At 44.0% G+C, this 11818-nt stretch overlaps 1 protein-coding gene across 5 annotated transcripts in view; it reads left to right on the top strand.

Moving 5' to 3' along the window:
• The first annotated feature begins 8 nt into the window (after positions 1 to 8).
• The window catches only part of SF3B3 (splicing factor 3b subunit 3), a 31439-nt gene continuing 19629 nt past the window's right edge, over positions 9 to 11818 (top strand). For 2 of the 5 annotated variants that reach the window (XR_013958785.1, XM_080637817.1), the window contains exons 1-11: positions 10 to 140; positions 827 to 937; positions 1361 to 1687; positions 2821 to 2993; positions 3364 to 3505; positions 4582 to 4694; positions 5433 to 5570; positions 7323 to 7426; positions 8647 to 8812; positions 9296 to 9391; positions 9921 to 9993. Coding sequence is in view for 4 of the 5 variants with exons in the window: in XM_080637817.1 (XP_080493943.1) it covers positions 868 to 937; positions 1361 to 1687; positions 2821 to 2993; positions 3364 to 3505; positions 4582 to 4694; positions 5433 to 5570; positions 7323 to 7426; positions 8647 to 8812; positions 9296 to 9391; positions 9921 to 9993 (1402 nt within the window). In the remaining variant the exon portion in view is untranslated. Of the gene's footprint in view, positions 141 to 713; positions 938 to 1360; positions 1688 to 2820; positions 2994 to 3363; positions 3506 to 4581; positions 4695 to 5432; positions 5571 to 7322; positions 7427 to 8646; positions 8813 to 9295; positions 9392 to 9920; positions 9994 to 11818 lie in introns of those variants that run through there. The other 3 variants (XM_080637820.1, XM_080637819.1, XM_080637818.1) reach the window with 3 other exon arrangements.

The raw sequence follows: 11818 nt of genomic DNA, 5'->3' as shown, positions 1-11818 counted from the left end.
GCGCGCCGTACTTGGCGGAAAGCCCCGTAGAGGAGACGCGGGAGGGGATTGCGCAGGCGCGGAGCTCATGGCGGAGGGGACTAGAGGTGCGCTTGCCTAGGCAGCACTAGCATTCTCCACCATCCGCCTCCATCTGCACGGTAAAGGCCGCCCCGGCACGTAGCGCCCGCGCAACTGTGGCCTCTCGGCTGGGGGGGCGGGGGGGGCGCGGTATGCGCCGTGATCTTGCCAGGGGAGAGGCCGCTGCACCGAGCCCTTTGGGCCCCTCGGTGCCTGGCCTGTGGGGGGCTGCCCGGCCGGTGGATCCGTGGCCGGTTCCCGGAACACGGCTTGGTAGTCCGGAGCGGTGCTAGGCTGCAGGTCTGGCGTGGGCTTCCGCGAGGTTCCCCAGGCCTGCCGCAAATGTGCAGCCGCCAGTCCCTCCCGCGTGAGGCCCGGGGCACGGGATCGATTCAGACGCTCGCTCTAAGCCGTTGTGGGTAGGTTTGGTTCGTATTTAATGAAGAGGCGACATGAGTGATGTGTAACAGCGTAGGGCATCCCTGGAGATGTTATTACTTTGTTTGACTTCTGAACAACTGAAACCGCAGGAGAAGTCATTAACTGAATGTCCTGCTCAGGCACACTGCAGTAAGGAGCTCAGCAGCCTGATCTTCACTGGGAGAGCTTTTTGCCTCGTAATAAATGCCACATAACTTCAGCTGGGTGGCAGGCAGTGTTCCAGTGTGAGGTGATGAACTCAGACAAGCAGGGGGGCAGCGGTTCTCTGTGCCTTATGGAAGGCTTTGGCTTTGCAAAGTACATTTTTTTGTTCTACTTGTTGCAGACTCGGTGGAGCTACGATAAGGTGACAAACCCATTGACAACATGTTTCTCTACAACCTGACGTTGCAGCGTGCCACTGGTATTAGCTATGCTATCCATGGCAATTTTTCAGGTAATTTTCTCCTCCCTGCATGCATCTAAGCTTGAGCTTTTTTGGGTTCATAGTGGAAAAAAGGTGGATTTTATTTGGTTTGTTGCTGAAGTTAGTTTGCTTCAGTGTGCCTTTTTTTTTTTTTTCTATTGGTGTATTGTTATTTGCTCTTGAGCTGTTGTAACTTGTGGAAGGATCAAGAGAAGTTTGGGTCGATTATCTATAGATTTAATTTAGTATTTTTTTTAGACCAGTTTTCCTGGTCTGTTAAGAAATAAACAATAGTGGCACTGAATATAGTTCCTTCAAATTGTTCCACAGAAATTGTTTAACTCGTTGGCATTTACTGGTAATGAAATTTTATGTTATTTCTTGTAATGCTTCTGAAAGTTGCATGTTCTGCTGCATTCTTGCTAACTCTTTGTCATGTTTTGGGTTCTCTAGGAACCAAGCAACAAGAAATTGTTGTTTCCCGTGGCAAGATCCTGGAGTTACTGCGCCCCGATCCCAACACAGGGAAGGTTCACACCCTGCTGACTGTGGAAGTATTTGGAGTCATTCGGTCCCTCATGGCCTTCAGGCTGACGGGCGGCACCAAAGACTATATTGTCGTAGGCAGTGATTCGGGGCGCATCGTTATTCTGGAGTACCAGCCCTCAAAGAACGTGTTTGAGAAGATTCATCAGGAAACCTTTGGCAAGAGTGGATGTCGCAGAATCGTTCCAGGCCAGTACTTGGCTGTAGACCCAAAGGGCCGTGCTGTCATGATCAGTAAGTCAGTCTATCAGCTTGGTTTCACCTTACTTTTTTTCCTTCTGTCTTGTGGATATTTATTTTTGAGTGAGTTTCTGCCAGGTGTAATTGGAAGTGTTTCTCAGGTAGTTTGTTAAGCTATGAGACATGTCGGAGAGAATGCAGGCATTCAGAATAGTTCCTTGATGCTGATGGAATTCCACAAATGAATTCTAACGCTGGAAAGAGGCCAGCTTGCTCAGTGGTGCACAGATCCCCAGAGCGCCGTGTCTGGGAGAGAAATTGGGGTTGCATGCATCAGTGCTACCGCGTAGTCAGTCAGCTGCCGTAGCCTGAAATGACAGTATGAGTTCCTTACTCTTCTCTGAGAAGTATCATGGAGGCAGCTAGATGCATTTCTGATCCAGCTTCACCAGTAGCAGGACACTTGGGTGATGTTTGGGAGTTTTTGTAAGATTTGCCACAAGGTGTCTTAGTGAATTGGTACTTTTTGGCAACTGAGTTGCCAAAGCCAGCTTTGTGCAATGCTGCTTTCCTACACGCTGACAGCTTGAAATGACAGTACTTTAATAGTGCTTTTTTATATCAGGAATATCAACAAATAATGTTTTCTTTCTAACAAGTCTTGTTTTCATGGGTGTGGAGGTAGCCAGTTACAGTTGTGCTATTCGTGCTCATAGTGAGCGATTATTATGATGTGGATACTGTGCATATGACTTAACTAAGAATGGATTTTTTTAGTTACAATATTTCTGAGGAGATATTACTTCCAAATGGCTTTAAACAGTGGAACATCTGCCTGTGCTCAATTTGGTTTTCCTTCCATTTCTTCCATCTCTTGTGTGGTGGAATGAGTGAGTAGACCTGACTGTAGCCATTGTAGAGTGGCTGTTGTTCTAGGTGAACGTAGCTCAAAAGGTCAGGTTTTTGCCTTTAAAGAGCTGGAGTTGGCATTTTTCCTTGCAGCACAAAACATTTGAAATGAGGCATTTAAAGTTAATTGGTGGCACAGAAATAAACACTGATGGTGAGCTTCAGCAGGAGTAATAGACATTCTCTTGCAAGGTTGTGTATTGATACTGGACTGCAGGTATGGTCAGATTTGATCAGCAGGAGCTGTGCTTCAGGCACTGTTGTCTTTGCTTTTGCAGGTGCTATTGAAAAGCAGAAGCTGGTGTATATCTTAAACAGAGACGCTGCTGCTCGTCTTACCATTTCCTCCCCACTGGAAGCCCACAAGGCCAATACTTTGGTCTACCATGTGGTGGGAGTCGATGTGGGATTTGAAAACCCAATGTTTGCTTGTCTGGAAATGGATTATGAGGTGAGAAGAACTTGATCTCCCTTTGCTGTCTTTTGAGCTTTGTCATGTCTCTTGTGTTCTTAATCTATCTCTGGAGGCAGGGAATGTTGGCTGCTTTTGCTGTCTGAGGCAATTTCCAGTTGTGAGCGTGCTTTTTGTGTTGCCTTGAATCAGAATAGGCAAGTCTCTTCTTTCTAGGTGATGATTCCTAAATTCTTGCTGTTCAACTGCAAATGTGCATATTTTCTTTTTCTGTACTTTTTATGGTGCATCTTCCAGCAAGTCTTCTTTTGGATTTCATTCTAATGCTACTGAAAACTGTTTCCCATGCATCAGCTTTTTCTTTCTTTAATACTTTTCTTGAAAGACTCCTTCATGTGTTTTGTTTTAGGAAGCAGACAATGATCCAACAGGAGAAGCAGCAGCCAACACACAACAGACATTGACCTTTTATGAACTGGACTTGGGTCTGAACCATGTCGTTAGGAAATACAGTGAGCCCTTGGAAGAGCACGGCAACTTCCTCATAACAGGTGCTGCCAACTTCACCACAAAGTCTTTTCCTATGGATGTACTTGGTTCCCATTCTCCTGGGAAACACAGTCAATACTCTTTACATTTTGGGAGTCGTGTTGATGGTAGCTGGAGCCATTAGTATAAATTAATTGACTTCAGAGTCAGGTAATGAGTGGTGGTTCACACATGGAAATGTCCAAGAATTCCTAGATACAGCTGTGATCTGAAAGTGCTCCCCATGTTTTCTTCTGGATGTATTCTGGATATTCTCTGGATTCCAAACCTAAGAGAGATTAACTAGATTGCATCTAGCTGGGAGCAGATGCAAAAATATGTACTTTTAGGTAATACACGAGTACTTCGTACTCTAACATAGGATTCCATCAGTTAATAAGTATTTGAAAGACAGTATATGAATCCATATACAAAGGTGGTATATAAAGCAGCCTAATGCCTTCAATCAGGGAAACCACTGAACTGCTGTGGGTTCCTCTCCCAAGTATGAAGGAAGCTAAACTAGTTGATCATCCTTTTGTGCTTGCCCTGTTGTTGCACCTTCTGTAGGCAGCTGTTGGGGCATCCAATACTGGGCTGGGTCTGATGACTACCACTGTTTTGAGCATATCTTTTCTTATGCTGGCACCTCAATAGAAGCGTTTTAAAAAACATACTCTAAAAATGAAAGATATATCAGGAAACTATCTGGTGGATTTTTTTTTTTTTTTTGACAGCAAGCGAAGATGCCAGTAAGCCCAGGGTTGTGTTTAACTGACAAGTTGCTAATAGGGTGTTTTGGGCATGTGACTTTCTAGACAAGAATAAGCCAGGAAGGATAAAATGTAAGCCATTTGAAGCTGCATCCTTCCTTTTTCTCCTTCCTGGTCCCCTAGTTCCGTCTGCCATCTTGTTGTGCTGATGCAGGCAGCTGTACTTGGTTCTTTGTCTTATGCTTTAATAAGAGCAGATTATGTAGGGTGATGGAGAGAACTGAAAGCTATGACAGTTTAAAGAAAGCCTAAAGAAATGTTCTGCAGGCAGCAACTCAGATCTGTGGTAAGGGCTTTTCTCATAATATTTCTTCTTTGTATCTCAGTTCCTGGTGGTTCTGATGGACCTAGCGGGGTGCTGATTTGTTCTGAAAACTATATTACTTACAAAAACTTCGGTGACCAGCCTGATATCAGATGCCCAATTCCCAGGAGACGGGTGAGAATTTTGTGGTTCCTATCCTTTTCTTAATGTTATCTTTGTCAGTGCTCAGTGAAAGCTTTGTATTTGCTTTTTGAGATTAAAGGTATCAGGGAGGCTTTAAAGTAAGAAAAAAGGAGTTAAGTGTGTCAGCCTCTCACCTACCTTACTGGATGCATGTTACCCAGGAGGGAAGATGGAGGTGGGCATAGCCTGAAGTGATGAGCTTGGTTCATGTCTCTTCTCTGAGATTTATGCTGGAGATACTCCAAAGACTGATCAGGCAAGCGCTGTCTGTGTACAGTGGCATTACGTGAGGTGGTGAGTCATGGTTGCTGTCGTGTGCACAGGTAAATTCAAGAGCTGCTTTGTTGCATCTAAGGCTGCTTCCTCCACCTTTGGTGTTGCAAGTTGTGTGCTTTGAACACCTGCCAAGGTTCAGGTGCAATCCACATGTGGCCCTTTGTGAGCAGCCCTTTCCTTGATGTTTGGTTTTGATATGTGACAGGTTGTCTGGGGAGCAGAGCAAAAAAGATAGGAGGGATGATGTTTTGGCACAGTGTCTTAGAAATTTATTGCCTTCTGGGGCAGAGATGTACCAAGGGTAACTATGGGTACAACGGAGGAGATGTGCTTTGTGTTTAAAGCCTCCTCGCATGCTATCAGCTCTTAAGGCACCTGTGAAATGGAAGTTCTTCAGTTGGAGAAACACATCTGCACTTGCCAGGTAGTTCCAATGATGCCTCTTCCTTGCAGAATGACTTGGATGACCCAGAGAGGGGTATGATTTTTGTTTGCTCTGCTACACATAAGACCAAGTCCATGTTCTTCTTCCTGGCCCAGACAGAGCAAGGAGATATCTTCAAAATTACTTTGGAGACTGATGAAGATATGGTAAGCATTATGTGAAGAGCATCAAATGCATTAGCTGGGAAGTGTCCTTAGACAATTACTTTGATGTTTTGAAGTGAAAAATACTTAGTACTGTGGGCTTAGCTGTGTAATGACACATGGTTTGTGCAATTTGTAATACTGTTACACCTGCAGTTGTAAATTGATTCGGGGAAACTCCAGGAACAAACTCGCCAACAAAGTTTTTAAAGTTGACAAGCAGGTATTCTTTATTCCGGTGCCGGGAGACACGGGGGATAGCTCCACCTAGCGTGTATCTCCCCGTATTGCTTCGTACACCACCTTATATAGACACTGGGCATGCATACATATTCATGAGGTTACGTATGTATTACATAATTTTCCAGAAAGTTCCCCGCATGCGTACAGAATTGTGGTAGGGGTCCCTGAGGGTCGTTTACTTCTTCCAGCAATCTTCATCACTTCTGGCTACCTTTGAAGCACGTGCAGTAGATGCTCATACCAGCTTAATTGGATCGTTAACACCAAAGACATAATAATCCTTCTAGCCTCCCACTTATCAGTTAGTTTAACTGTAGCCCATCCTGGACACCTGCCATTCCCGGATACTCCTTATCCCTATGTCTTACTATTCTAGACTATTTTTCTTAAAACTATGTTAACTATTTATCTTGCACAAGAATTCTCAGTATGTTCTCTAGCTGTACTCTAGTTTTTCATTCTACGTATCGTGCCCCTCAGTAATTTTCCACTGCTACTGTTACAATGTCATCAAACTTAGCATTACTTAAAACTAATTCTAAAGGTTTATGTATTCCATTTTATGATTTTATGCCCCCCTTTTTCTAACCTTTTGCAAATTCTTTTGCAACATTTTACATATTACCATCACCATCAAAAGTCCTTTTGTTCACTCATGCAGAGACACAGCACAAGGTTTGCAAAATCCTGTGAGAATTGTGCTGCAGAGTCACTTGGGTATACTTTAGATGTTGCGCAGGCAGTTCTCTCTTCAGAAGATGTAAGGTTTGGTCCATGAACCCGCAAAAGGAAGTATTCCAGAAACTGGTTCTGAGGGACTTAAGTTTCTCTTGATCACAGTAGGTGCTCTCTGTTTCATCTCTTGATTGAATATTTATATGCTGTTATTTTTTTTTTCAAAGTGAGGTAGAGTTGATCCCTGAGTTTGAGTCACAGGCTTGCAGTGGCATGCCACTGCTGGTCCTAGTATTTTGTGATGAAACTATTTCTGGTGCAGTGAATCAGTTGGGGTTTTGAGTAAATGTCAAATATCGGTTCTTCCTTCATCTAAACATGTCAGTTTAGGGATGATTGTGTTCCATCTTTAAGTGGCTTCAGGTCATTCTTGAATGTTTCACCAGGAGCTGTCGTGACCATATGAAATGTAGAAATATGCTCAAGACAGCTATTTCTTCACATGCTGGGGAATGGCTGGTGTTCAGTGAAGCAAATTTCTTCTTTCTATTCAACAGCTTGCTATTTTTGCAGCTACCTTTTTTACCCCCCCCCAGACTGACTCAGTGTTACCAAAATTCTTCGAATAAAACAGGCAGCCTGACTTCTGTGTTCAGAATTGTCTGCTGTATTTTGTGGCTCATAACTTGCTGGCCCAAACTACTGATGTGGTTAAGCCTGGCCAACTCTCCTGCTTCCGTTCTTTGGAGAGGATAGCTAAGCAGCTGCTTTTAATTAAGCCACACATGTACAGCTCTAGCCCTGTACTAGTACAGTCACATCTTGCTCTGTTTTCAGGTTACAGAGATTCGTCTGAAGTACTTTGACACTGTTCCTGTCGCTGCTGCCATGTGTGTGCTGAAAACAGGGTTTCTCTTTGTGGCATCTGAATTTGGAAACCAGTGAGTAAACAATTTGATATCAGCATTTTCCCCCTGGAAAACAGACTGTTTCTGTTCAGGGCTGCAAACTGGCACCTGAACCTAATGAACGTAGAAGGACAACGCTTCTGTTTTAATCAGTACATTAGTGCTCTATTCACATGGCTTGAGGAGAGCAGTTGGCTTAGGATATGACTGAATTGAAGGACTTTCTTGTTTGAACCCAAATTAGATATTGCAGAGCACAGAGCAAGAGATTATATTCTGTTGCAGTAGGTTTTGGAAGAATGGGGCACTCGAAGTTCATATGACATCCATCGTGTATCCAGATGAATTATCTTTTCGTTTGCTAGTTTTCGTTGAACTTCTGTGTGTTGTGAAGTAGATAGACCTCAGGAATTGTGGTCCTTTCCTTTCCAGATGTGTATTTGAGGACTTTTTCAATTCATATTTGGGGTTCCAGGCTATTCTAAAGACTCAATATGGGAGGCCTTTCAAGATGGTTTAACAGTGTCTGAGTGGGGAATTCGTAGGAGTGAAGATACGTTTTTTTGGGGTCTTTTTTTGCCTGACTATATTTGCAGTCAGCCACTTGAGGGAGCTCCAGCCAGTTTACTGCAGTGGCTGAACTGAGTTGCATAAACCAGGCGCTTGAGGAAGCCATATTCATTTGAGCTTTATTAAAACCAGGAAGTAAATCAGTCTGTATCTGGGGTTGTGGTTTTGGTTTTGTTGTTGTTTTATTTCCCCCCTCGTCTCCTCTGAAGTTTAACTTGATTATTGTAATATATAAGTTCATAAAATGGAGTAGGGAATACAGATTAAAATAGTCAGGTGAGAATATTCCAGTAAAAAAGATAACTGTGGAGTTGCAGTCTTAGCCATTGTGCTTGCATTTGGCCTCAGCTGTCGGTTGCTGCTTTGGCTCTAACACAAGAATATCTGAAAGGCTAGTGGGTAAATGGAGAAAACACTGGGACTCTGGGACACCCTGCCAGTGACAGCTACAAAGGTTTGAGGGGGAGGTTGTTGTGGATTTTTTTGTTTGGAGTTTTTCTTGAAGGTCTGACTCCTTTTAAAGATTTTGTCACCAAGATGGCAATCCTTAAGGCTAAACTTTGATAGCTGTATAATGTAAGGAAGGATTTCCCTCTGCTGCCTGAGTATCTGTCTATGCCTTACTTAGAAGTTTACATGACCTTTACACTGAACATGCTGTTGCTCTTGCTGTCTGTCTCAAGTTACCTGTACCAAATTGCTCACCTGGGTGACGATGATGAGGAGCCAGAGTTCTCTTCTGCTATGCCTCTTGAGGAAGGAGATACATTCTTTTTCCAGCCACGACCTCTCAAGAACCTGGTGCTGGTGGATGAGTTGGACAGTTTGTCTCCTATTCTGTGTTGTCAGGTATGTTGCCATCAGCAAGCTCCCATTCACCACTTAAGTCTTCTCATTTACAGAGGAGTTGATCATAAATGAATGATCTTTTCTTCAGAGTATTTGCGTGTAAGCAGAGTCCCAAAGCTGCATTATCCTAGTTTTCCAGAAATAAATCCTGGTAGAAAAGCAAGCCTGCTAAATTCTCGAGCAGCTGCTTAAGACTGGTATCTGGCCTGGCAGCCTTTGATTCCTGAGGTGATAAGTATATATCTGGACATGGTGTCAGCAGCAGTTCTGTGCTGCCCCTCTGCTGACCGTCAGACCAGTTCTCCCCTCTGCAGAGAGTTTGCTTAAAACCTGATACTGTTTCAGGGTAGCAGATAGTACATGCTATGGCATCTTCACTGCTTTCGCTGTTTGAAAAAAAAAAAACATTCTTAAAGCAGTAGTGTGGCATGTATAGTTTAATTCTTTCTTCCTGTGGGTATTGACACTTACTTCTGCATACAGATAGCAGATTTGGCCAATGAAGACACGCCACAGCTGTATGTGGCTTGTGGTCGGGGGCCCCGGTCATCTCTGAGAGTTCTAAGACATGGACTTGAGGTAAGACTTGAGCACTTCAGAAGAGAAGCTTCAGAGGGGAGGACAGTGGGAGAAAATCCTTGCAATAAGGGAACTGAAACGAAGGGATTCTTCTTCTGCCATTGGTCTGGAGAGCAGCTTTCTCTAGACTTGCTTCTTGGAAGCAGAAGGGTTATACTGTTTACTCTTAAAGTCTCAGAGGCTTTTTGTTCAGTTGACTCCAACCATATGCATTTTGTCTCTTTTAATACTTGAGTTTATTGAGCTGAAGCATCCCATTGTCTCTGCCAGCTGCTGCTGTTCTCTTTGCTGGGCATGGGTGACTTTCTTCTAAAGCTGATCATCCAGAGCTCTGATGTTGCCGTATCAGTGGTGAATGTATTCTACCCCACAGCACATCTGGCATGGGGAGGGAGCATAAGAATTAGGAATTACTAGCTTTCCTGCCCCGTTGTAGGAAGGCTTAAAAGCTGCTGGTGGTTCGGTAGCTTACTGTAGTTAAGTCTTAAACATCAGTTTGCAAAAGAACCTTCTTTCTGTTTACTCTTAGGTATCCGAAATGGCTGTCTCAGAGCTGCCTGGTAACCCCAATGCTGTATGGACAGTGAGGAGACATGTTGAAGGTATGCAGTATTTTCCTGAAGCACAAGAAGGTGGTAATGGTTTTTGGTGTATTTTGATGTTTTGTCCAAGGAGATAGGAAAGGCGTTGCATGATGCTTGTGCACCATCCATGGAAGTTGAGGTTTGAATCAACAGCCACCTCTTTGTACTTAGAAGCCACCCTCTGGTGCCCTAGAATTGTTGCACTTTGAATGACAAAGAAGTACCCACCTGCAGCTGCATCCATCGCCCAGTATGCTGTGTCAGCTGTACATTTGCAGCCTGAACCTGCTGACCTCCTCATCCTTTCGCACTTCCTATAAGTTCTTGCTCTGACATCAGCAGGCATTGTTTGTGCTTTTTATTGGAGCATGCTGTCTGTTATATGCATGTTGGCAACTACAGTAGTCAGCTCTTCATGAGAGAGTGGGATACAAATTACACATCAAAGAAGATAAATCAGCAACAATATTTGTATTTTATTACTTTCCTCTATGAATTATCTGCAAAAAAAATGGTCTATTTGAGCTAAGACATACTTCCTATTAAAAAACCCAACAGTGTATAGAGTGCTGCTGATTCCAGGAAAGTCAAGATTTGAAATCGGCAGAATATATGGAATTGCGGGCTTGGTTTGACTGGTTGGGTTTTTTTTTTCTCCTGATCTGAAGTAACAGGTTTGCGTTATTAAAGAACAAGAGGAAATACAGTCGCTTGTCCTGCCTTTTTCTTGAAGGTGAGAAGAGAGCCAGAGTTTTGTGTTTCCTCAGAAACACCCAAAAACCCTGAAACAGATCTGTTCTGGGTGCTGGCAGCCTCAGTGATTATTTTCTGGGGAGAGCTTTGTATAAATCTCTCGAAGATTTGTTGTTCGTGTACTAGACATGGAAATGACAGATTGTTGCGGTGGAGACCTTAGTCTGCTGCGGTGACATTGTATCTTGTTTTTAAGCAGTCACAGGGTAGTGCGTTTTCCAGGGAAGCCAGTAACCCTGTGAGAATTTCAGACATTGCTGTGGGATTTACCTTGCCATCCAAGACATGCCATCATTTCCCGTGCCTGTGTGGACATGCTCGAGCCAGTCCTTTGGAGGCCACGGAGATGCTGCGAGGGCTGGAGCACCTCTTCTTGGAGACAGGCTGGGAGAGCTGGGCTTGTTCAGCCTGGAGAAGGGAAGGCTCTGAGGAGACCTTAGAGCAGCCCCAGTGCCTAAATGGGCTACAGGAGAGCTGGAGAGGGGCTTTGGACAAAGGCCTGTAGGGACTTTGGCAAATGGCTTTAAACTGACAGAGGCTGAGATGAGATCTTAGCAAGAAGTTCTTCTCTGTGAGGGTGATGAGGCCCTGGCACAGGTAGCCCAGAAAGGCTTTGGCTGCCACATCCTTGGAAGTGTTCAAGGCCAGGTTGGACAGGGCTTAGAGCAGCCTGGTCTAGTTGAAGGTGTTCCTACCTGTGGCAGGGGGTGGAACTGGATGAGCTTTTCAGTTTCTTCCAGCCTAAACCATTCTGTGATTCTCTGTGATTCTAAGACTCATGTACTGCCTAAGCAGCATGGAAGGAACTTTGAGCACAGAGTGCCTTCATTTTCCACAGAAATAAAAGGGTCAGAGGAAAAGTATTTCCACAGTTCATGTCAGAAATAATGTGCTTTTCTTGAAAGAGGCATTCCAGTTTGATAGAGACAAACCTTTGCTCTTGTTTTCTGGAAGAAGAGTTGCTAACATTTGTTCTTTCTGAGAGATGGAGGCTTCTTACATCACCTTGCAGTTTGAAAATCTTTTCCCTTGTGGTTCCAGAGAATGCCTTTGACTTTTCAGGAGATGGACTGTTGCTAACCTACATAAA

This window comes from Psittacula echo (assembly GCF_963264785.1).
Source record: "Psittacula echo genome assembly, chromosome: Z".
In the NCBI taxonomy this organism is placed as follows: Eukaryota; Metazoa; Chordata; class Aves; order Psittaciformes; family Psittacidae; genus Psittacula; species Psittacula echo.
The sequence above is the reverse complement of the archived record's forward strand: the minus strand, read 5'-3'. Positions and strand labels throughout refer to the sequence as shown.